We start from the raw sequence: 25,925 nt of genomic DNA, 5'->3' as shown, positions 1-25,925 counted from the left end.
ACCGGTGGTGACATCCCGGGACGCCTTTAAAAGGTTCCCTGAGAACTTCCCCGCTGGCGCAGGCCGGTGCCTCTCCGAGCAAACCGGGGCGAGAACTCAGGCGACCCCTCCCGAGCCGCAGAGCTGCCGGGCGGGAACCGGCACCTCTCGGCAGCTACGGAGCGGGGGGGGGGGGGGGCAGCAGCAGGGATCGCGCCCACCGAGCGGGCAGGCGAGAGCCTTCCGAGGGCTGCGGAGCGGCGCCCACCGCACACCCTCCGCGCCGGGGGGAGCCTGGCGGTGCCGAGCGGCAGTGCCGGGTGGCGGTGGCGGGCGGCAGTGCCGGGCGGCAGTGCCGGGTGGCGGTGCCGGGTGGCGGTGCCGGGTGGCGGTGCCGGGTGGCGGTGGCGGTGCCGGGCGGCAGTGCCGGGTGGCGGTGGCGGTGGCGGTGGCGGGGCGGGCCCGGGGCGGTGCCCGGGGCGGGCCGGGCGCTCCGTGCGGGAGCAGCTGTCACTGTCAGGGAGCCGGCGAACCGGGATCCCGGCTGCGCGCAGGGGGAATCCCCCAGCCTCGCCCCCGCAGCCAATCGCCGCGCCGCATGCAAATCGCGGCCGCGCTCGGGCCAATGGGAAGGCGGAGGGGAGGGGAGGAGGCCCCCCCGGTTGGACGGCGCGGAGGACGGCGGGGGCCAATGAGGCGGCGAGGCAGGCGGGGCGCGCCCCGGGGGCGGGGACATGCAAATTTAGTTTGAAAAGAGGGCGGGAAATCCGAGTTTCGCGGGAGGCCCTTGGCGCGTAACCCGTCTCCTTTCCCTTCATTCATTGTCAGCAGCCGCCGCTTCCTGGAGCCATTTTCCAGCCGGCCCCACACAGCGGGAGCGGCCCCGCTCCATCCGCCGCATCTGCCCGCCCCGCCGCCTCCGTCCCCCCCCGGCGCCCCGCATCCTGCAGCCGGCCCCCCCCCGGCACCCGCAGCCCCCAGTATTTTGCGCGGGGCCTCGGCATCGAGGAGGAAAGGAGCTGGGAAGGCCAGGGGGGGAGGAGGGACGGGGGGGAGGAGGAGACGCGGCTGCGGGGACAGACCCGGAGGGAAGGATGAGAAGGGGACTCCAGCCTTCGGCCCCGGCAGCAGCGCCGCCGCCTGCGCCGTCCACGGACTCCAGAGCAGCCCCCGCCGGCTTTCCGGCCCGCTTTGCCGCCGGCACCTTCATCCAGATCCGCAGCACCGGCGCGGTGGCGGGGGCGCCCTGTGTTGTCTCCTCCTCCGCCGCCGCTTCCCAGGCTCCCGGTGCCTTTGCCCCGGCGGCGGATGGGGGCCAGCCCGCTGGCAGCTCGCTGTACTGCACCCCCCACGGACCCGCCGGCAGGACGGCGCTGCTGCAGCCCGCTCTCGGCGGAGGCGGAGGCCGCCCCCCGGTAATTTTGTGTTTTCCCCCCGTCCCCGCGGGGAGGGTGAAGGGGACGGGGGGGGATCCCGCTGCCGGCCGGGCCCGGAGGGCGGGCGGGGTGCGGGGGGGAGGGCAGGAAAGGCGGAGGCAGCGCTTTGTTGCAATAAACTTTCCTGCCTCCTTCCCAACCCCCGCTGCCGGGTCTTATTGAAAAGGAGAGGGGGAAAAAAAAAAAAAAGAGAAAAAAAAAAAAGGGTGGGGAAAAAAATAATAATCCCCCGCCACGTCCCGCCGCTCGGGTGCTAAGAGCGAGCAGCCGACGGCGGGGAAGGGCCCCGGCTCCCCCGGGGCGGGGGCCGGGCCGGGCCGTGCCCCGCCGGTGTCTCCGCTTCACCCCCGGAGCCGCCGGTGACGTCTGGCACACGTGCGCGGAGGCCGCGGCTGTGACTGGGAGCCGGGGCGGGCGGGGAGGGGGACGCCGCTTCCTCCTCCTCCTCCTCCTCCTCCTCCTCCCTCTGGCCTGGGACAGCCCGACCGCCGGCCGGCCGCCCCCGGCCCCCGCCGCTTTCCGAAATGCCCCTGCAGCAGGTCAGTGACTCGTGGGGCGGCGGCGAGCACCAACCCTCCTCTCCCCCGCTTTAGAATTTACGCCCCCTCCTTAAAATTTACGCCCCCCCCCTCAAAAAAAAAAAAAAAAATCCGCCTCCCCCACTCGTGGGGTTTTCTTTGTCCTCGCCGATTTCGGGTGCGCGCTTGGCCCTCGTGGGCTCCGCCGAGTTGGAGAGTGGGGGAGGGCGCGGGGCATCCCCGCCGCGCGGGTGTCGGGGACGTCGGGAGGGGCTCACCTGCCCCCCCGCACCCCCCCGGGCTCCACGACCCCCGCCCGGCGGCGTGGGATTGCTAAACTCCTTCCCACCTCTCCCCCTGTCGCCCCGGTGCGCCCCTGCCAGGGCAAAAGGGGGTTTAACACCCCTTCCCCCCGCCCCCTTTTCCTCTTCCCTGCATCCAGTCGGTGATGGTCCAGGTATGGGATGGTGCTGTAATTCTGAAATACTTCTGGAAGAGCTTTGGGAGCAGCTGGGAGGCCAGTGAGGATGTCACAAGCTGCCTCTTGTGTGGGTTTTTGCAGGTGTTGGTTGCTGAGCTAGTGGTGGAAGTTTCAAGGCTCATCAAATCCCATCTAAAGCTCTTTTTTAAGATGATTATTATTATTATTTTTTAATTTTAAAATAAGCATCTTTGCTGTAAAAGAGAATTGATTTTTTTGTTGTTGGTGCTCTTGGTCTTCACCATATCCTAATGGCACTCAGTGTCAACCAGGCCACTTCAGGCCACTTTGTAAATATTTGGTTGTCCTATGTGAAGGTTGATTCCTAGAAGGTGGTGGTAAGTGAATTCAAAGAGGAGCATATGTTACACGATGATTCTGGGAGAAAAATTATACAGGCTTTTTTGGCTTTGTGGGAGGGATGTTGATGTCATAGGAACTCCTAAAATTTCTCATTAATAGAGCCTATAAGACCTTCGTGTATGATTTTAGTGCTTTTTTTTTGTTTTGTTTTTGTATGCTGTTCACCTCTAATGGGAGGAACTCCTGGCCTTAAAAACCTGGGAGGGCTTATTTCCTCCTTAAAGGTTTGGAAGCAGGGAAAGTGATTTTGGCCTCTGCCTGCAAAAAAGTCCTCATGCAAGTTGCAAGTCTGTTGTATACCCTCAGCCCCCCCATATTAACTTTAGGGAGAGATGTGGGATGGGGGAGGAAGAGAGTGGTCAGGCCAGCAGTATCTACAGCCCCTGGCTGGCACCCTCTCAGGGTGATAAGCCATGCATGGCACACACCAGGAAAGGGGCTGTGCATCCTGTTCTGCCCTGACAGCCATGCTCATGTGAGTTCCCCTCTTGGAGCTGTGGTGGTTTGCCGCAGACCCATCTTTTGGGAAGTCAGGCTGAAGCACCCTAGTGCTCTGCCTTGTCTTTGCACTGCACACTGCTTGGCAGGGACACTGTCCAGCCCTTTCAAAGGTCTGCAGCTTCCAGGTAGTTTTCCTCAAAAGTCATGGAGGATTTTCTGGGTCTGGAAGGTGAGGGTGTTCTGCCCTTGGTTCCTAGTGGAGCATTTTTGAGAAACTAATGTTAGGGACTGGTGAAAGGAGTGAGAAAATGCTGGGTAGTTGAGGCAGTGAGCTCAGGCAAGTAGCACCAACATAAATTTAGCTCTTGATTAGTTGAATTGCAAGTAGTGGAGTCTGAGACCCTCAGCTGAAAACAAGGCCCTGCTATGCAAAAGACTGTAGAGATAAGTCTAAAATTTGGCCAGCACAGCTGCACTGGTTAGGATTATGAAAATACTCTTGCCTTGCAGATGTAACTGCACTGGCAACCCACCCATCACTTCCAAATATAAACTATGGTATGGCTGGAAAAGAGTCAGTACAGTGGTATAGTTTAGGCTGTTCAGGGAGGTGCTCAACTACATGAGCAAATAAAAAGGTTCTTTGGCCCAAGTAAGCTGCTTCCCCTTGGGAATTTGTTAGTTACTTTATCTGTGGTTGTGTATGTGTAACTCTGCTGGAAAACCATTGAAAAGTGGCCTAGTCCATACAACAGGCCTCTCCAGCCCCACACTGATGAGAACTTGCACACTCTTCTATGTCCCAAGCAAGCGTTTCCATACTGTCCAGAGCCAGTTCCTTGTCCTGTTGCCACCTGTAGTGGCAGCTCCTGTGGCTGAGGGTTGCTAACTGGGCCCTTGTACCTTGGAGAGCCCTGGCTTTGGGAGGCTATGACCCAGCCTGCCTGCCCTTTCAACTTGAGGAGCTTTTGCATGATTCCTGGGGAGTTAATAGAAAGTGTTGGTGGGTGGATCTGAACCCCTGCTATGGCTTAAGCACAAGCAGTAGTGAAGACTTAACCCTTGCAAAACAACCATCAGCTTGCACCCTTGGGGAGAGCCTGAGCCTCTGGAGACAGGGTCAGTGCTGTGGCAATGGGTCAGTGGTCCTGCATCCTCCCATGCTCTCTTGCACCTCTCTGCACCGTTTTCTGTTTGGGAATCTCAGGATTCCCAGGATGGAAAATTAACCCTGACCTAAATAAATAAAGGTTTTCTGCTAGGCAAGCAGGTTGAACCAGCTAATGGCAGATCTGGGAAGTGCCAGGGACCATCAAGGGAAAGTGGTGGCTAGGGATATGGCACAGGAGTTGTGACACCATGCTGTTTTAGTGTCAGTGAGTTTGTGAATCAACTTGGATCCTCATGAGAGTGCAGGAGAAATTAATGTTTGATGAAGTACCCCAAAAGCATTCTTGCTGGTGTTGCCTTCTCACTTGGTGTGAGAAAGTCACAACCATTTGCAAATCCCTGTACTCAGAAATGGGGCTGCTATAAAAGCAAGCTGCTCAAAATGTTTCTAATTCAAATAGTAGAGAATTTCTTACTGTCTTTGGGTTATAAAGATAAGCCTTTAAGAAGAGGGCCATTTTCTTAGCCATGAGAAAATGCTTAAATGGAGACACCACCCACATGTTAAGTCCTTTTTAAAAGGGGCTAAATCCTCTTAACAACAATATCTTTAGAGAACTCCTGTGGCCTTTAGATGACATGAGCTGTGGAGAGGCTGGTTCGGCATACTTCAGAAGGGGGCAGGAGGATTTACATTTCCAAACTGAATACTTAGTACCTCTCTCATTTTTCTGGTGGTTTAGAAAGTACCTCTTCCTTCCTTCCTTAGTCTCAGAGACACAGCTGGAAAGGGAGAAAAATGGGGTAACCCACAGTCTTTCTCTTAGGTGTTATGTAAAGGAGCAAGCCAAATAGGACATAAATAATGAGCAAGGATTTAAGGTATGGGAGAAGAACATGTAAGTCGCATAAAGGAAGCAGGCAGTTAGCTTAGGAGCTTTTCTTTATTTTGCAGGAATGAAAAAGTTTGTATGTAAAGACACAGGTGTTTTCGTATTCAGACCGGTTTTCTTTGCCTGATAGTTTGTGTTACTAGAAATGAATGTTAGTATGAGTCTGGGACCTCTGCTTTTTGAATAGCATTTAAGGGATTTTTTTTTTGGTTTAAATCCCTCTCCTCCAGCAACACACTGTTTCTGAGGCCGAGGAGGTACCACATGGTCCCTTGGATACAACTGTCTGAGGCGAGTTCAAAGCAGTATAAATCCTGATTGCCCTAACCACGCCGGCAAACATCTTGTGAAAAGTGGGCATCCTAATAAAACCCTTACAGGAACAGGCTGTAGCTTGCTGATGGTGTAGCTTCGCTATCCTCGTGCAGAGTCCAGCTGTGCTGGTGTGGTTCCATCTGCACCAGAACTCCTGAGTATGGTAGCCCCATGATGATAAGGGCTTTTGGCAGGGTTCCATGAACAGCTGAGCTGCTCAAAGGCTTTACTGTTGCTGGAAGGAGTAGGCTTGCTTGTCCCTCACTGTCTCCTCTGTATCATCTCCTTCGCTCTGCCCATGGCCAGACAGCACTCTTCCCCTGCTACTGTGCCTGGGGAGCATCCAGCTGTGCTGACAGGTTTTTTTGCTGCTTTGACATGGTAGAAGAGCTGGATTTGGGCATTAGGTCTGGCATGCATCTTGAGCCCAAGATCAGGTGAGTGAGATGAAGGAACAAGACAGGAACTTGCCCATGCAGTGGTGCAGAAGTGTTAAATTGTCCCAGCAAGCCTCCATTTTATGATGTTGGTCTTACTTGATCTTTCTGTGATTGTATTTTCCTTGCACCACCAGTTGGCTTACCAAAAGCTGGATAGGGGTCACTTTATGGCCAGTTTATTCTTCTGTAGAGGATGCTCCACCTGGTTGAGCAATTACAGGCATTTTGTTTCCTCTCATTTTATGCCATGTATGTTGGTGCTGTTCTGTTAATTTTTACTGTGTGCTCATCTGTGAGTGTGTGCAAGCATTTAAAAGGAGAATCATCTTTGAACTTAGGAACAGCTGCATTTTGCAAGATGAAGGGTTCCCTCACTGCTACGACTGTGGCAAGCATTTGAGTAAAGAGCATGGGATGGGGGCTTGCACAGGAAAGCCCTTTTTGCTTTAAGAGAACACTTTCTTGGTCAGGGATTACAATGAGTTTTATAGCTACCAGTGGCCAGTCATTTTTGTGATCGCTGTTTGAATCTAGCTGTAGTTCTGACCTTAGCAACAAGTTCTAGCCATGATTTAGCTATCTTGTATGAAAGGAAAAAACTATTTTTTTTGTTTCTTGCCTTGCTTTTTGGTTATGTTTTTCAGTTGGAACTTGCTGTCTGTTGTGTTCTTGGGTGATCCCAGATACTGTGGTAGGGAAAAATGATTTTCTGATGTGTGTTTCTCTGCACAGTTCATGATAAATTATCTTCTGTCCTCAGATGTCTTCTCCAAGCTGAAGAGTGTCAGACAATTCATTTCTCCTGAAATGAAAGCTATTAATGTAAAGATAAAGGTGTCCTTTTATAAAGGAACCACATGGGTGTGAAAACAAGTGTGTCTGTGAGATTTTACTTGTGAAACTTCTGAGGACTGTCAGCTTTGAAAGATGTTTTGAACATATGGTACTCACTTTGCAGGTCTTGCAGGAGCCGGAGACCCTTTCAGACCCAGCTTGTTTCATGAGGTCTTAACCTGGCCCTGGGCAGGGGAATGGGTGGTGTGGGACAGAGGGGAGGAGTAGGCATGACTGCTGTAGGAATAGCTCTTTATGAAATGTAGGTTGCAAAAAGGAAAGTGAAGTAGCACCATTCCTCTTTGGAGCCTGGTCCTGTGCAGGCCAGTAGGCCTGGTGTGGTTGTGGGAGGGAAATTGAGCCCGTCCCCTCTGTTCAGAGCACCAAGAATGAGACTGGTGCATGTGAAATGAAGACAGGAGCTTTTCTTGGTAGCTTCAAGTATGGCATAATTCAGGCTTCACTTCTGAAGGTGTCTGCTGGGCTGATAGCCATGGCTCTGGTGGCAGGGCTGGTCCTGGTGCTGGTGTGCAGGAGTGGGAAGGTGGCTCAGGCTTTAGTCCTGGCTTGTGGTGAAGCTGCCTGCTAAGAATGAGTTGGAGACTCTGACTTTAGTTCCAGTAGGTTTCTTGTGCCCGTGGTGGTAATGGAGATCCAGCCCTGCCCAGTGCAGGGCTTCAGCAGATGGAAAGCTCTTAGAGGAACTAAATCTCCAGGTTTTATAGTCTCTGCAAATAATCTCATTTACAGCTGGCAGTGCGGAGTGTGTATATATGGAGGTAACTCTCATCCTTAAAAATGACTAAGTTGGACTTCAGGCTTTTGTTTTGGCTGGTGGAGTTAATCACTTCCTGCATTATTTGTCAAGACTAGGATTGTGTTTGTTGTTCTGGGGAGAAGAAACTCCCATCACGTTCCCTGGGGGCAGTGGTGTGCAGTGGGAGGGAGGCTGCCCGCTCCCCCAGGATGGGGCTGCTGCGGTGCTGGAGGTGCTGCTGGTGAGGTATTTGGATTCTGTTTCAATTTCAGTTCTGTTTGAAGACAGGCTTGGCAAAATTGCCCAATTTATCACATCTTTAAAAAGGAACTATTTAACTTCTGTTTTCCTCAAGTAAGTTGGCCCAAAACCACACTTGGAAGTGCTATGCCTGGCATGGGTGTCTCGAAGTACTATGCTGTCTGCTTGGATGCTGCTGCTATTTGCTGGATCTAGTGGCATTCATGGAGTTCTTAATGCCTTGTGAGCTCGACATGAGCTGTGGTAAATATTTGCATCTGTAAGCCCTGTAAAGGGAGAAGGCAGGAGCTTGACTAGGTGTTGATTAAGCCAGAGCTTAATGAAAATGGCCTCTGTTGTGTGGTAAGAGAGTACTGCTTCATGGGTTTTAGCCTCCCTTTTATACATACATGAATGCATAGCAAATGTGCTGGTAGTTGTTTGCAAACTGAGCTTGCCTAAGGTTAATGGTGTGTGTCATGAGTCTCCTGTCCCACTTATGCATGTGGACAATTGTTGACCTGACCTGTGACAGTGTGAAAACTAACATGCTAACTCGGTCACTGCTGCACATGCACGCCCTGCAGCTCTCGGGTGTTTTGTGCCCGAGGTCTTTGGCCTAGGACTTTGCTAGGATGGAGAAGTGGAGCATTAAAGATCACCTTTTCAGAATCAGCTGGCATCTCTTCTGTGAGTGTGCTAAATTATGTGGGCAAATATGGCTTTCCTTTATTCCTGCCTCTAAAAGTAAAAGCAGTATCCTGTTTCATTGCTTTCTTTGAGTAGGAGACTTAGTTTGATCAGCTGCAGCTACTTTCAAGATTTCATCCAACTTGTATGTGGCTGCTTTTAGGTCCAGAAATGTCCACTTCCTAAGGCTGGTGGCATATTCAGGTGCCTTACTTCCAGGGTCTAGAACCTGATTTTTAAGAAGATACGGGGTGTTTCCTGTGATGCACACTTGCAGCATTGCAGATATTGAGTCCTTGGTATCTTGAGCTTTATATGGACAAGTCATTGTTAAAAGCGGAGGCTGCTATTATTTTGGTTTTCGTTTCTTTATTTTTACAATGAAATTTTACAGTCCTGTCACATAGACCTTGCAAGCCACTAGTTGTTTTGCAAAGATCTATGAAAACTTGTAGAAAACATGTAAAGAACTATTTTTGGTAAAAATAAGTTGTATTGGGAATCTGGACAGCCAGAAATGTTCACTTAGCCTTGGCTGCTTCAGCTCCAGCATTCCAGCCCCAAGTTGCGGTATGTGTGTTGGTTATGTATGCATAGAATCTAAAAGTAATTTTCATTAATGAACTTCTTGAAAGACATTCTCGTCTTAACCATGCTATTCTGGTTTTGGTTTTTTTACTTGTTGTACAGCTGTTGGTTCAAAGTTGTTGCATATTGCATAACTTGGTGCTAGAAAAGGGGGGTGGGGGAAGAAACTCATTGGCAAACTTCCTTCCTTGTTAATTAAGGTGACATTAAAAGTCTCTGGTTTAGGACTCAATGGTGAACACCATGCAGTGCAAGAGTCTAATTCTTATATATCATGTCAGGCTCATTGGTCCACTCTACTAGTTCCCTCTGAATATAACTTTTTAATGTCTTAATTTTGGTTCTGCCCGTTAGTTATAAAACTAAAATTGTATACTAAAATTGGAGTGCAGTAAAAGATATATATTTTTTTGTAAGCCACTGAATATGCACTGTAGGATTTCATATTTTTTACACATTTTAAAGTACAGATGTAATTTTAGAGTGAAACACTTCTCCACAGGGTGAGTGTACTATGCTGTCTAAAATCTTAGCTTTCAAATTTGCCTTTCAAATGTTTTTCAGAAACAAACTGTCATGTAGACTTGTTTTCATCCCTCCTTCCTAGACTCCCATTTAAGAGGTGTCATCTGGCAAATTTCAGGTCTGAAAGTAAAAACCTTATCTCTTGGCCCAGCAATTGTATTGGTGCAGTCCATTGAGGTTGACAATAGGCTTCTGATTTTTTGGATGCTACTTGAGTGTAAGCAGATACGTATGTAAAATGTACAAAATGATGCGCAGAAAAGGTTTCATCTTGTACCACAGGTGGAATGGTGGTTCGTGTGTCCCAGGTTGTCTACCATGGCTTAGGCTGGGTATTAGGAAAATGATCTCCACCTAGGGGGTGGTTGGGCACTGGAACAGGCTCCTTAGGGAAGTGGTCACAGCACCAAGCCTGGCAGAGTTCAAGAAGCCTTTGGACAGTGCTCTCAGGCTCATGGTGTGATTGTCCTGTGCAGAGCCAGGAGCTGTACTCAATGATCCTGTTGGTCTGTTCCAACTCAGGTTATTCTGATTATTAATAGAAAATGGTTTTAAACTAAAAGAATGTGGATTTAGACTAGATATAAGACTTTTTTTACAGCAGGGCTAGTGAAACACTGGAACAGGTTACTCAGACAGGTGATAGGTACCCATTCCTGGAAACATTCAGGGCTGGGTTGGATGGGGCTCTGAGCAACCTGATCTAGTTAGATGTCACTGCTCATTGCAGGGGGGTTGGACTAGATGACCTTTAAAGATCTCTTTCAACCCAAGCTGTTCCATGATTCTACAGGAAAATACATGCTCTTAGGAGCAGATCTGAAGAGTTTGCGGCGTTCTCTGAGTGTTTCTGTAATGGAAACTGGGCTTTCCTTCACCTTCTGCTTGGGTTTTTTTAACATCTGCTGGTTTTAAACTCATTTTTCCAATGAGGGACACTAGAAATGGAATTATATGGAATTATAATGTCTTGAGTGATGCTAGTAACCTAATAGTGCCTTCAGTACTTGTTTTCTTGTGCTGCTAATTCTGGAATTAAATGGCAATTACCATGTATATATGCTGGTGCTATTTTGCCTTGCCAGCGTTGTGTTTTTAGGCAGCGTTGGTCACACACATTGACAGTCAGTTTTTTGTCCCCATACAGTAAGCTAGTTCACACTTTGTCTAATGTCTTCGCATAGCGGGAATTGATGTTGGTTACAGCTCTCACAGAAGGCTTTTGTGTGGTGATATCTGAAAGCTGTCTTGTTGGAGCTTTTATCAAGGCTATTGCAATGAGGCCATTATCCCCGCTCGTGGAAAACATAGATATTCGCAGAAATTTTTTATAGCAATGCTTAGTAAGCGTCGTGCTGGTACAGAGCAACAATACTGGAGTGGTACAGAAATAATACCCGAGGTGGCAGCCGTGCTGTGGCGAGGAGTTATCTGTCCTTGCAGACTTGGGGACAGGGTGGGAAGGGAACCCTGCATGGGGCAGACGGAGGGTGGTGATCAGGGCTATCGCAGGCACGAATAATCCTGGCCGTCAGCTCAGCAGAATAAAGTTTTACTTTTCATGGTAAGAGTTTTTTTGAGTGGCTCTAAGTAACCCAGATCTGAATTGCTGTCTAATGCTTCTGCACCTCATACGTTTTTAGGGTGGGTTGATTTTTTTTTCAGCTGTGTGTTATCTGTGGCCAAAAAGTGTCTCTTGGGAGTTATGTAAAACTGCAAGTCGGGTGAGAGGAAGCTGAAACTTCACAACCCGGGTGTAGTACCCTTAAGCACAAAATTCTTTGAGCCAGTAAAAAAGGCAACTCGCTACTTGAGGTGGGCGCAGGGAGGGCTTTAAAAATTATAATAGCATTTCCACTGGCTTCTTTGTCTCAACAGTGGGTATTTCACTGGGTTTATTCTTTTTTTCTCTCAGGAATTAGGGGTTAGAAAAAGCTCTTCTTCTTTTTTTTTTTTTTTTTTTCTTAAGTACAGTGTCCTGAAAGCATAAGCAAATTGCTCATTTTCTTTCTCTGGTTCTTAATCATAAGAGCTGCCTTGATGATTTTTCCCACCTCAAATTAGCAGTTTATTTATAACATGCTAATGTTCTGCATGCCCGTTGGTATTACTGTTCTGTCGTGCTGAGCTGAGAATTGTTCTCTCAAAAACTGACACTGCAAAGATGACATAAAAGAACATGAGAAATTGCCTGTGACAGAGAAACATTCAGGTGGCTTTTTTGATTCACACTTTCTATAAAATAATTTACATTTCCTTCCTGATTTCTATTGCTAGTCACATTTGTGTTGCTTGGTTTTATTTTTGCTTACCAAAAAAAAGAAAAATGCAGACCGTTGGCTTTTGGAATCCTTGTTACCCCTTCATTCCTGCTGGCAAACTTCTCTGTGATCCTCTTCCACGCAGTGTCACCAGCTGCCTTCTTGGATTGCAGGCAGCGGAGTGAGGAACTTCAGGGGGTGTTTCTCCCTTCCTGCAGGGTGCATGTGGAAAGGCTCTTCCAGATCTAGGGGTTCACAGCATCCTTCCCAGTGATCCTCTGCTTCTGCTGCTCTGCAGAAAGACAGGGGGAGCATTCTAAGCCCAGACTGTGCAACATGGCGTGTCTTGTGCATGGAGAAGCAAAGGGCGAAGTAAAAACACATCCCATGAGTTTCTGTACTTGGAGCCATGTGCTTTGTAGGTGTTTACATGAGAGATGGCAAAGAAAAATGCAGGATCATTTGGCAGCCTCCAACGTTGTTATGACCTGTTCATCTGTAAAGATGCTCTTCATGTTGCTGCTAGTCTTGGCTCACTGAAGTCTGTCCCTATTCTTGTCTTGGTAGCTTTGTGTTTGCTGAATATGTGGGAAGTGAACGCAACAGTAGTGAACAGGTTGTGTGCTGTTGGCTAGATATTAAACTTAGGTACGGCCTTCTGTGGGCAGAATTAAGTTAGTAGTTACAAAGGACCTTTTTTTTTTTTTTTGTGGTGTTTGCATTTTAGGGGGACAGAAACCCCTTTTGCTGTGAAAGGGAACGTGTAGGGAATTCCAGAGACTGGCATATTTAATTTAGAGGAGAAAAAAAAGAGAGAGGAGAAAAGGAGGCAAATCCCCCTTATTCAGAGCCATATGTTCAAGATACTATCCTTAGTGTGATTTATTTGCTTCAGAATTAGGAAAGAGGGTTGCTAGGAAAAGTAAGATGCATTCACTTCTTTTACCTAAAAGAATTTTGTAAGGGTGATTACAATCTCCCTCCTTTCTCCCTCTTTCCTAGTCCTGGAGAATAATCAATTTAACAATAAGTCAGAGCAAGCAAAAATGTGATTGTTCTCTTCTGCAGTGCAGAGAGTAAGATGGACTCCTTTCTCTAAGGCCAAAATCAGGTCTTTCTGTTTTGAAGAGAATCAAGAGTTACCATGTTTTCAGTAAAAAAGGATCAGAATTTCAGTCTTTTTCTTTGCCCTTAAGATTTGTACGGTTTTGGGTTTTTTTGACTACCTTTTCACTCTTTGATGGCCTCAGTGCCAGTTTCAAAACACTTCCCTACTTCCTCCAAGGTGGGGGAGCAGCACCAGTTGTACTAGATGGGAATTATATCTGTTCTAAGTACTTAATTTGAAGTGGAGAAATGTGGCTTTCCCAGCTGTTTGTAAAGCTCAGTTGCCTCAGCATGTGAAGAGCAGTCCCCAAACTCTGCTCAACCAACAGTGGAGAAGGGGGAAATTGCCTTCAGAACTTGCAGGGAGAAAACTTGAGGCGTCTGTGAGGTGCTATAGTATATCTAGCTAAAAATATCAGATACTTGAGCTTGCCCTATTGACTTGTTGGATGGCAAAGCCTTGTTGAAGTGGAAAAAGCCAACCGATCTGGAGCTTTGTGTAATAGTGCAATGACATGAGAGGGGTGCCATAAAGATCCCAGCGAATGTACTTGCCCACGAGAGCTACCCCGGCTTTCCCACTGATCATGCAAGTGTGGCCTAGAAGATTAGGAATAGCCTGCCTGCCTGTAATGGTCCTGGAAGGTTTGCTTTCCTCTTGAAAGTCTGATGTCAGATACTTTGTCTGATTCAGCCCAGTCTCTTTGGTTAATGTTGCTCAAATCATATGAAAATGTATTGTTCCTTTTGCTGCAGAGTAATGCTGAATGCCTTCTACGAGTACTTCACCTCTCCCTGAGAGATGATGCTTTTTGTCCTCTTTGTTGCGGTGTCCCGTCTTTGAGTGCCTCTCCATGACTGTGTGGGCATAAGCCCCAGCATGGAGCAGGTGCAGCGATCTTCCCAGCCAGAACCTTGAATTAAAAGTATTGTCTTAATGGGAAGGTACATTTTAACTGGCTACATGCATCTCCTCTAGTGTGATGAAATTGCATCAGTATTCTCACTAAGCATTTTTATCCAGAATATCAATATCAAAGTGTTTTTTTTTTAAGTTCACTATTAAGATCTTTAATCTTAGAAAGCAGGCCAGCGAGGTGGTTCAGGTAAAGGACCTTTTAGAGTCACAATATGGAATTTTTTCACCCTAATAAGGGAAGGTGGCGGTTTGAGCACATGCCAGTTTGCCTTCCCGAGCTGTGATACAGCTGAACCACAGTGGAAATCTGGAACCATAACAGCACTGCTTATAGGAAGTTTGACTCCCTGCATTTAACCACAAATGTGGTCAATGTTAGGAGAAGCAATAGCAGAGGGGAAGAAAGGTGGTAGTATTTGATTAGCTTTTTTCTCTTTGCTTTCTGCTATGGGTAAAGAGTGATAATATTACTAACTGATGTTCCAGTTTCTTCCTTGTTACACTTTGAGCATACTCTTTTAGGGTAGCTATGACAAGACTCTCTTTCAGTGTCTTAAATTCAATAGACACATGCTGTTAAGCAGTTGTGCTGCTTGGTAGACTGTTGGGTATTTCTGAAGACAGTAACATGAAGAAGAGGATTAAATACCTTGTCAAGATCCTTCAGGTGGTCACTAGCTTCATGCAGGGATTGAAATGCAAAGCAATTCAGTCATGATGGGTTTCTGCAGGAGGTTATTGAAGGACAGAGATCTTCCCATTGCTCCTCACCATCGTGCCCTAGACTAACATGCTGTATTCATTCAGTTCAGCAGCACGAGAATGGCTGTCTGTCTTGAACACTAAAATATCCTGCTGTTTTCTATCTGCACGTTCCTGGAAATGAAATGTAATCCTCTCATAAGTCAGAGTAGCCTTAATTACCTGATGGGTTAGGAAGCAAAAGATGATTTGGGAACTGGGTCTGTGCTGCTGGAAGTGCTTCCCATAACAGAGGGGATTTCCTGGAACCATCCTGGGAAACACTTTGGGGATGTGGTTTCACAGTCAACTTGCAGTGATCCAAGTTGGTGCTGCCACAAAGAGGGTCATGCTGCCCTCCCTCCCTGCTTTGGCGCCTGCTCTCGTACCTCTCCGTGCTTGTCAGACTGAGGACTGCTCCAGCTGAAAGGTAACACTTGGCTGAGTGATTAGTTTTCAGCACAGCGAGCTCCCTGGCCCAGCCAGCCGCATGGTGAGGGTGGAGGTGGCCGGCAGAGGCTGTCCCCAGCCATGTCCTCTCCCCACACACAGGACGCTTGCTTGGAGTGGCAGCAGACCAAGAGCCTTGCTGTGTGTGTGACCTCAGCATCTCCTAGAAGCCAGTGGAGTTGTGTGGAACTAAACCCTAACAGATGGCTCTGCAAAGAAATAGGCAGCTTTTGTGCCGCTACTCACTGCTTAGGTTACCGAGGGCATGCAGCTGCCAGAGCCTGGCCAGCAGTGCCCAAGGGCTGGAGGGAACTCACACGCTCTCCCCATCTCCAGCTTTGAAGGGCTTGGGGGCAGTTTAGCAGTTTAGCACATGGAGGAGTAAATATGGCTGAAAACATCCTCAGTTCATGGAGGAAAGCTATATTTCCTTAAACTGGAAATCTGCTCATTGCTGTTTGCACCATGCCTGGTATGCTTGTCTTCCAGCCCCTGACCGAGGTTCCCAGGCTACGTGTAATTTAATTACAGTCTGATGGCTGAGACTGAAGTAGGTGAAGATATAAATGTAATTTGTGCCTAGAAGTTATGTATGTAGTGAGCTTGCAATACTGGAGGCCTTCTCAGCAATCACTGCTCTCAGGGAATACCTCCAGAGGAAAGACTGGCTGTGCTGCTCTGGCAGGTACAGTCTGACAGGTACAGTTCTGAGCAGGGCTTTAAAGTGACTGATGGTTAATAGGTGAAAGTAAAGGAGTTGTGGTCTTACGTGAAAGATCACAGAATGCTTGGCGGTAGCAGTTGGAATGGCTTTTACAACCCACTGCTGCGGCAGCCACGGCCGAGGGTCTTGCGTTGTGTAGCTTATGAAGGTGCACAAGGGAAGGCTCATAGGGCTTCTGGTCAGATGAGTGGTAATGAATGCCAGTCACATGCAAAGTTAGCTGAGGAAGATTGGGTTTCATGACTGCACTCATAGCAAAGTCTCTTTTCTGCCCCTCAAATGTCCAGGTGGAGCCAGCCTGCATGGCAGCAAGAGCACCCAGGGCCCTGCTTATTCCATGCCACAGCAGAATTCTGCCTTTGTGACCAGAATATACTGCTGAATTTCAACTTTGGCTTAAAAGAAGGTATATCATTATTATTGGAAGGAAATCTCCATTACAAACTCAAGTAGTGTGGAACTAACTTTGGAGACAGCCTGTAACTCACAGGGCTGCGAAATAAGAGTTTCACTTGAATCTGTTGTCTGATTTCAAACAACTATTTTGTTATTGATTACTTGCGAGATAAACACATCAAACCTATCTCGCAATCCTTACACATGCTGCCCACTGTCAGTAGCCTCAGCTCCCCCCTCAGCAGCTGCCAAAATTTCCATCTTTCTCCCAATACTTTCTTTAGCACCATTGTGCATTGAAATGCTTACAGGATAGCAATATGCGAAAGCTGTGTAGCATTCCTGTTTATCTTGGAAGTCAATGTTTTACACAAGGAGCACTGTAACTCTGCCATATTTACTTTCTTGTATTTAATTCAATAAAATGTATTTACCTGAAGTGGACACAAAATTTCCAGTTTGCGGTGGAAAGTGTAGGACGAGGCTGCAGAACTTGTTCCAAGTCAGGACAGAGTGCATGAGGGCTCCTTGCCAGTGCAAAGTGTGGGAGGAAAGTCGGGAGTAAGACTCTTTCTGCTATCATCAGCAGGCACCTATTGAAAGGGTAGGAGGCATGGATGTCAAGGCAAGAACAGGTTTTTGTATTTTCTTGAATTTTAGGCTTCCAAGACAAACCGATGACTGGCAAAGCAGGTTTCTTCCAAGACTATCTTTGCTTTAGCTTGGATAAGAACTTGCAGTCTCAGATAGTGAGATGTAGTCAAGTTTTCTGGGGTAATCTTAGCTTTACAGTTTGATTATAGTTTGGAATTAGGGTTGGAAAAACAGTTAGTGTAGAAAATGAGGGTTTTATGGGAATCTATCATGCTTGAGGATTTTTAGCAATCTAGCAAGCCTACAGACTGCTAGGGGCTTCCCACGTCTGCCTCAAGTTACCTCTTCTCCTGCTTCTAAGAGAATAAGGCTGTCCTCCTTCCTATCCATATACTGTTGAGAGAGGGCATCGTCCACAGGCTATTCTTGTTCTATTCCTTTCCATAATTATATGTATCTTTTATAAATCTGTCTGGATGGAAAGCTCTCGTGTACTTTGGAAAGACTTATTTGATCTAAATTTAAGGATGTCTCATGTCCAGTTGTGAAACTCGCTATTTTAGTTCGCCCTACCTACAGCTTTTACTAAAACAAGAGGAAAAGGATGAAAAGGAGAGACTGAAAAGTATGTGTGAGAGGAGGGAAAGATGACTCATAAGTAGGACTGCATTTGAAAATGAAAAGGATCAAGGTGTATCGATCATAAGAGAGAAAGTTATGGCTTCTGTGAAGAAGGCACAATTAAACCATATGGTCATTTATCTTCTGAACAGATTAAGGTATGTTTGGGGAGAAATCCATGGGACCAAATTGAATATATAGATTTCTTCTCTTCAAAGTTATTTAAAGAAAGGAATTTTTAGTGCAGCCTTTAATGGGTGATATTTTAGTGCTAGATTCCACTGGAAGACTTCCCCAGGCTTCTGGAAAATCCCATTTAGCTGTCCATTGCCTATGGGATAGTTCTAATAGCTGCATGGTTATACAGCAGGACAGGTAGCAGAAAGGGAAAGTGGGGGAAGGCAGCAGTGCAAGAAGCCAAATGGACTTTCTCTGAACTTCAGGCTACAATGAATAGAAATTAAAGCTCATGAATAGACACACAAATTTCTGCTTTCAATCCAGGTGTTGTCTCTTTTACCCCTCTGCTAATATTCTGCTCTTCCAGCCTTGTGCCAGCACCCATAAAACTTCTGGAATACTTGGGATGGCCAACAGTCTTGAAATAAACCTTCTGTAGGGTTTAAGTAGTGTGCAATTATGTGGATGGAGTTCTTCTTTATGCAGCACTGCAAAGAGTGCCTGTGGTATTTCCAAAAGTGTTTACCAGCAGTATCCCGCAGCCAGCTCTTCCCACCTTCACCCTTCTTCTCCTGCTGAAAGCTAGAAGTTAACAAAGGTACAGCTGTCTGATGTGTGGATGAGGCTGATAGAAAATAAATTAAATTTTGTAAAGCGTTTTGATTAACAAAATAACTGCCAGTAGGAAATTGGTTTAAAAATTGGCTAAGTGGCAGGAAAAGAGTCCTTTTGATTGATTCCAGTGAGTATTTGCACTAATCTCAATACCATGGGTTTCATCATCATCACAGAAGTAAACAAAGAAACTGTTACTGATAGTAATTGCCAGCAGAATAGTAAATGATAATGGAGCTCTCACAACTTGCTCTGTAGGCACATTCAGACACACTGTGTCTTTAATATGGCGAAAGGCAAAGTTGTATGCCAGAGAGCAGGGAATGCAAGCCATGCCTTATGAAAGGGGGCCTGTATCCTGGAAAGCAGCACTTCTGAGAAGTCTGTAGTGGACAAGCAACTGCACACCAGCTTCCAGCACAGTGCTGAGAGGCAATGGCACTGAGGCTTGCATCTTGGCATGTACAAAAAAAGGAAGGAGAGTGGGGATACTTTTGCCTCAGTCAACAGTTTTGGTGCAACTGATACCTAAAATAACATACGTGATTCAGTGCTAGTATTTGTAAGGGAAAAATCTTGAAAATAGAAGATGCTGTTAAACAGGGCAGCATAAATTGAGGTCTGAAGAAAATGCCCTTCAGTGCAACTTAAACAATATTTTGCTTATGAAATTAATATTAAGGAATGACTGGACTGATACATGAGACACAGAATTAGGGGTAGTAGTTGATACTGCTGATGGTTGCACTGCTGTCCAGAGGGACCTTGACAGGCTTGAGAAGGGGACTGACAGGAATCTCATGAAGTTCAGCAAAAGGAAGTGCAAAGTCCTGCCTCTGGGGAGGAATGATTTTGGGTACTAGAACAGGCTGGGACAAACCTGCTGTAAAGCAGCTCTGCAGAGTGAGATGATCCTTTCCCTCTACTTGGCACTGGTGAGACATATCTGACATGCTGGGTCCAGTTCTGGCCTCCCCATTATGAGAAGACATGGACATGTTGGAGCAGGTCAAGTGAAGGGCTATGAAGGTGGTTAAGGCCTCAGAGCATCTCATATAGAAGAAGAGTCTGAGAGAGCTGGCACTATTGTGCCTGGAGGTGTTTAAACACATGATGGGAGGGAGTGAAGAAGATGGAGCCAGGCTATTCTCAGTGGTGGCCAGTGACAGGATGAAAGGCAATGGGCACCAACTGAAATGAAGAAATTCCATTTAAACAAGATTACACACCAAAGGTGATCATATGCTGGAAGAGGTCCCTTATGTTGTGGAGTTGCATTCACTGGCCATATTAAAAATCCAACTGAATACAGCCCTGAGCTGTATTCTAGTTCTAGTTCCCTTCTCTTTGAGCAGCAGCAGGTGGACTAGGTGATCTCCAGAGACACTTTCCCACCTCAGCCACTCCCCAAGATGATTCTGGTGTTAAAGGACTTCTGAAGTTGTTGAACTTGAGCACATAAAGAATTTAATATTGAAAGCTTAAACAATGCAAACTCTAAGTGGCAGTTAATTTTTTTTTAAGTGAGGGGAAAATAATGAGTTTATTATACCTTTGAGTTTTGACCCAATGACTGTTTTGCTCTAATTTCACTGTAGAGTTATGCTCTGGTTTTTGACTCTGAACAGTCTTGAGGTTAGCAAGTCCTTCTACTTGACTTTTGGTAGGAGCAACTGTGTTTATGGTCCTTCCTGACAGGTGCTTGTTCATTACATTTTTATAACCAAGATTCTAAAATTGCACTCCTATCCTTGGCTACAATAGCACAGCAGCTAGGGAGGGTCTGTGATATGTAGCAGGTCATATTAGAAAGTCAGATTCTTTTCTTTCATGAAAGAGTGGATTAGAGAGAAAAATGCAAATTCACTTCATTTTAAAATTTGAGACTTCAAGGTGCTACTAATTTTTCTGGAGAAGTCATCTCAGGGTATTTAGTTAAGGGAATACATAGTAAAGAAGACAAAGTAGAAGGGACAGATTGTGTCTGGTGTGGGTCGGTTTTCACATAGGTTCAAGTCCTTGCTTGACTGTATGACCCCACATTTTCTGCTTCACCAAAGCCAGAAGAGATAATTTTTTAAAAATATCCTATAAAATCTAAGAAAGAACAGTAACTTTAATGTCTTCTCCTCTAGAAACTTATTAGCTGTGACTCCTTGGAAAACCATCTGTTTTGGTTGTTGTCTTGTAAATTTTGCTGTCATATCAGTTGTTTTAGATTGTCCTGTGCATCACAGAATTTTCTTAAATGTGAGAAAGAAAATTATTTAGTCTACCAACACTCATTCACTTCACTTAAGACCTATTGCTGTCTTGTCTTTTTTTTATTCCCTCTCTGTCAATGAGAAAAAGTATAACTTCCTATTTGAAATCAATTTGTCATCATTTTGCCAGCACTCTTGGGTTGTTCTGCTCCATGGTGTGGCTGATGGATTGATAAAATACTGCCAAGGTAAAATGTGCATCACAGTGAAAGCTCAGTGGATTAGTTGTTCTTTGTGACATTACACAGCATTTAAAACATCAGGAACTTGGCTATATCTGTGCCATTTCAGCAATGTAAGCTGTTGCCAAACTGACCTGTGCAGTAAAAGTAAATGCAGTAGCTGCCTACCTTGATTTTAGGAGGAAGGAAGTAATAATTTCCTAGATTTTAGGAACCCAGGCGAGGTGAAAACCAAGTTCAGTTTGTAGCCAAAGAAATGTGCTGTGAAGAGAAGCCTTCTTATGGCAGTACCAGCTCCAGACCTAGGATGGGGGAAGCTGTCAGCCACAACCAGGGTCTTTAGGTCCCTGCTATCTGTGATTCTCTCCCTTGCACTCTTCTTACAATCATTTATCTATTTCTGTGACTTTCTGCTAATCTGGAGCCTTCTTTCCAACTGCTTCTAGGAATAGCTGCTTTTGAATATGTAAACCATGTTTTCCTGTTTCTTGGGCACTTGTTTATTTTTGTTACTCTGAGATTTGGTATGTGGAGGAGGTTATTGTGTTAATAACTTCACCAAGGTTATTTAAGGATTTTTTTTTTATGCAATGCTGGTAATTTAAGTTTCGAAACTAAATTAACTTGAGAATGATAAATCGATCTCTTGTGCAAAGTCAGCATTATAGTTACTTGTAGGTGCAGACATAACTTATCAGGGTTAATCTGTTTGAAAAATATTGAGATTTCCTTAAAGTGAGCTAATAATCTCACAATTTACATGATGTACAGAACTATCCTGTATTACAGTAAATTCTTAGGACCCCATGTTACTTCTCATTGACTGATTCTGTAAATGCAAGTCATTGCCTCACCTTGGTCTTCTGAATGTTTTTTGTCAACTTTCACAATGACCTTTGGAAACTAGATAATATTTTTATCACCCTAAATGGATTCAAAGTCCATTTATTACTTTTGGGAAACCTTGCTGTATGCTTTTATACTTGGGTGGAACTGGGTTAAGATAGTACTTCAAAATAAAATGTTTTGCTACTTCAGATCTGACTTCTCATTACTAATTACATTAATTGAAAAAGTAGATAGATGTAAGAGCCATCATACCTCAGGCAGTGAATTAAAAATATGGAGTCAAGATTGGTGTTGACTTTTTTTAAGAAAGGATTCACCTACTTTGGGGATGTGAATACCCAACTCATGTGCACCTGAGTATTTAAAACTTGCTACCATCTAGTTTGTAGCTCTCTGCTGTAGTTTCTGTAGTATTTACATATCTTTTGTCATTAATTTTTGGAAGAATGTACAAGTTTGTTGGTTCCCTATGAATCAGCTCTTAGTCAAGTGATGCAGTCCCTTGGCACTGCTCTAGTATAACTTGGTATGGGTATTTTGTATGGAGTACAGGAAGGTTTGGGGTGCCAGGGTGGGAAATCTTGAATCGCAGACCTGTGCAGACATGAAAACTTGCACTCCAGAAACTTCATTGGTGAAGTTCCACAGACATCGTCCTTTCTTGTAGGTGTCCTGTATCCAAGGAAAACAAAGCTCAAGATGCTGTGGCTTACACTGGCAATTTAGTGAGCAAACTTTGTGATGCAAGCCCAATCTTGCACTATTACAGAGCACCTACATTGAGATAGCACTGGTGTGGCTTTGTAAGTGCTCCTCCTTCTCCTCACTTTTCACTTTGTATGTATCCAGTCTTATTAATTACATCTTCCTAGAGAGGTTTATCACTATATTCTGTATGTTTTGTAAGCGAGGAATAACACTTTTCCTGATTCCTATGTCAATATATATCCCCAGAATGCTGCTACTAATTTTTAACCTGTTTATCTAATACTCCATGGCATTTACTGGAATTTCCTACAAGGAAGTTCATCCTGTTATATTCTCCAGCTCTCAGTGTCCTTCCTCCCCCAATCTTAGGACTTGTTTGTTTAATAAAAACAATCTGGCAGACAACTGACAGTGTTTGAAAGTTGTTCTTTTCTAAGTAGCTGTGCTAATTTCCACACATAAAGTGGAAGCCACTCAGTGGAACAAGTCCAATCACAATCTTATTTTGAAGTTAATGACTTTTAAAATAAAAAATAGTCCTTAAATACAGAAGAGAAAAATATCTCTAGGATGTATTTTGAGACTGACTGCTTTGCAATGGTTTTTCTTTGGGAAAAACCATAAAATTATAGGAAAGATTTCTTTCCCTTGGTCCAGTTCAACTTTAGCCTTTCTAGTCAAGAGGCTGAAAGTTTCCTGAAGGGCTGAAACACTGCAAGCACCTCTGCAGCCAGATGGAGATGTTGTGCTCTATTATAAACCATGCGAACTATCACTTCCTTGTTTGGCTTACTTTGATCTCAATGGGTAACAGAAAAAGTGGACCTGTGTTGGTGGAACTGTTACATATAAATGAAATGCAAAGAAATTACACCAAGAAGTCTCTTACATGGCTGGTCTGCTGTCACATCCTATCCCCTCTCTGTTTGTGTCCCATCATGTTCCCCACCCCCACCTGCTTGCCATCGGTTTGCAAGTTCAGCATCAGGCCTGTTCTGTGACAATCTTGTTTTCTTTGAAGGATGTGCATGGTGAGAAATCACTGATGTGAACCACAACTGAAAATCCCCGAGCTCTGCTCTGGAGGCAGCAGCCTTGCTGAGGTGGTGTCTTTGGGAATGGGGGTAGGCAAATAGGCTGGTAGCTTTGACAGGAGTTTGTAGGATGAGGCTGGCATTCAGAGCCTGCTGCTGGCAGGTCTGGCCTTACCACCAAGGCCCAGGCCATGCTTCCCAGAGAATGGGAGGGAAACTCTTCATGCTGCATCCAGACACACCCCCAAAAACCTGTGGTCAGGATTCTACACCCCAGATACAGGTTAGTCTGTCTGCACTTCTGTGTGCGAGTGTTGGCTGTTTGTCATTACATTTTCTGGAAGTTTTGTCTCCAGGGCTTCCACCTTAACCAGGCAGGTGCAGCTCAGCCTCTGGCAGCTGTTGGGATGAGGGGAGTTGCATGGAGGTGTTTCAGGACTGCCCAGAGACACACACACTCCTCACCTTGGACAGTTTAGCAGTTGAGATGAAAACTGGGTGCAGTTTCCTGAAAACAACTTTTCATATTTCAACATGAAGTAGTAACTGGAGCTTTCAACCTTAGTACACTGCAAAGCCAATGGCTTCCAGTAAGAAGTAATTGTTTCGTATTTGGTGGAAAAAATTGCAATAAGAAAGATCTCACATGATTCATTTCCTATGTATAGGTGTAATTCTCTTGGTTTGAGGCCAGAAATGTGGCTTGTGCTTTGGTTTATGTCTTGCACAACCGTTGTAATGTCTTTCCTCTTTTAGTGCAAAGAAAATATGAAGTACTGCAGCAGAGTAGGAAAACAAGATAAGCTGCGCATTTTTACAGTGGCTACTATAAATCTAGTGGGGCTGATCCCATGGCATTTCAGTAGACCTATGAGCAGAAAATGGAGTGATGTCAAACAGGGTTGTCCACTTACCTTGGTGTCAGAATTATGTTAGTGTTGGTGACTGTGAGATAATCTGACCAGAGGGCAGGTCAGGTCGCATGAGATATCAGGATGAAAATCAAAGGTAATTAGTACATTAAGATTATAATCCTGCTTCAGTAAAAATGACCTGTTGTGTAGGTGTAAGGAGAAACCACCATTTTTCGTTGCTGCATGTTTGTACTTTCTTGATTTGGTTCAGGCCATTGTGTTTCATTTAAAAGCGGTTGAAAATGTTCTTGTGTTCAGCCAGGCTCGAGATCCGGGTGTGAAGTGCCTCACTGGGGTGGCATCGATGCGCAGAGCCACTAACACGGGAGCGAGCTGCCCGTGCTCCAGTTGCTGAGCGAGCCTGAGAACTGATGTGTTCCTTTCTGTGGGTGTCAGAAATGGCCTTGTGGGATGTTCTGGAGCAACAGCTGGGAGGCAATCATGGCACTTGTGTTGCTTCTTCCTGCACATTTATCCTGAGAAGGGAAGGCCGTCGCTCAGTTCCTCTGGCTTGGGTCCCACTTTCAAACAAGAATTTGCTGCTGAAAGTTGGCCATCCACATTTTAACTTTTTGGAGCTAAATAAAAGTCATATGGTTTCATCTTTAAGTGCTTACAGTTCATGACTTCCTTGACACTTGGATACTTCTGAAGGAATCATGAAAATGGAAAATCGATTGAAATAGGATGTTTTAATTAGGCCTTGAAAGAAACCTCACCAGAGTAACATATCAGCGTTCAATCCTCAGTGTCAAATGCCTAATGGGGAGGCGCTGCATATGATCAGAATGTCATTTAATTTGGTAATTGTGAGGTGCCTCTTTATTGAATTATAAACACAATTAAGGCATACAAAAGGGATTTTCTTTTAATATTCATCTACATTGCAAACAAACTACTTGACTGTAGATGAATTAATAATTTCAATATAAGAACTAGAGAAGAATTTCCCACAGTTGAAACTGTAAGCTGAAAAATAAAGTGATAACTTAGGAAACAGAAATTGCAGTAATAGAAAGTACTTTTTTTGGTCCTTTTTTAGAAACAGTTGCTGTTTTATGAGAAGAAAATTTGAGGCTTTTGTGTTGCATTAGATTGATCAGGATGATTTTTGTAAACTGTGTTTTCATTTGCTATAAAATGATTCTTTAAATTTTACTTTAAATACAAGCTGCTTGTCACTCAACTAATAATCTTGATGGATAAGTAGCTATTATTTCAGACTCCTTTTCTGCCTTGTGTTGATTTTACAATGTATTCAATTTTCAAGGCACTATTTTTAGATATCTTTTTGTATTCTTTTACCTCAGTCTTATGAATGGCTATGAATTTTGAGGTCATGTTTTCATTAAAAGTGTCATTCCTGGTCTTGTTCCTCTTGTTCCTCTTGTTCCTCTGTATGGGAATGCCTACTTTTGATAGAGAAGTAGTATTTTTGGGAAGAGTTGAGAGGACTTACAGAACTTTCCTTTTAAGGGCATACTTTGTTGTCTTTTACATGCAAATAGTTTAATTCCCAGCTATTTCTTTATCTTCCTATTCTTTTCTTAAACCTCCTCTTAAATGTTTTATACTGTCGGAGTTAACTACTGAAATCAAGGGTAGTATGGTACAAATTATTGGTATCTGTGTGTAGCCCTCTGGGGTAAATATTTCTTCATGGAAGATGGAAATCCCTCTCTCTTCCAGGAGTTTGAACTGCAAATTTATTTCTGTTAAGAAATGAGGAGGTGGGTATGAAATGAGTTGTCAGTAG

The 25,925-nt window shown here is 45.3% G+C and overlaps 1 protein-coding gene across 1 annotated transcript in view; it reads left to right on the top strand.

Annotated features, from left to right (window-relative positions):
* Nucleotides 1–1,073: 1,073 nt before the first annotated feature.
* E2F3 (E2F transcription factor 3) overlaps nt 1,074–25,925 on the top strand; it is a gene marked incomplete at both ends in the record, with an annotated part of 39,873 nt that continues 15,021 nt past the window's right edge. Inside the window, one exon of the mRNA XM_082277122.1 lies at nt 1,074–1,394. Coding sequence (XP_082133248.1) covers nt 1,074–1,394 — 321 coding nt within the window. The remainder of the gene's footprint in view (nt 1,395–25,925) is intronic.

This window comes from Coloeus monedula (genome assembly GCF_965178545.1).
Source record: "Coloeus monedula genome assembly, chromosome: 1".
Taxonomy (NCBI): Eukaryota; Metazoa; Chordata; class Aves; order Passeriformes; family Corvidae; genus Coloeus; species Coloeus monedula.
Note: the sequence above shows the minus strand (reverse complement) of the source record. Positions and strands in the feature narration are given on the sequence as shown.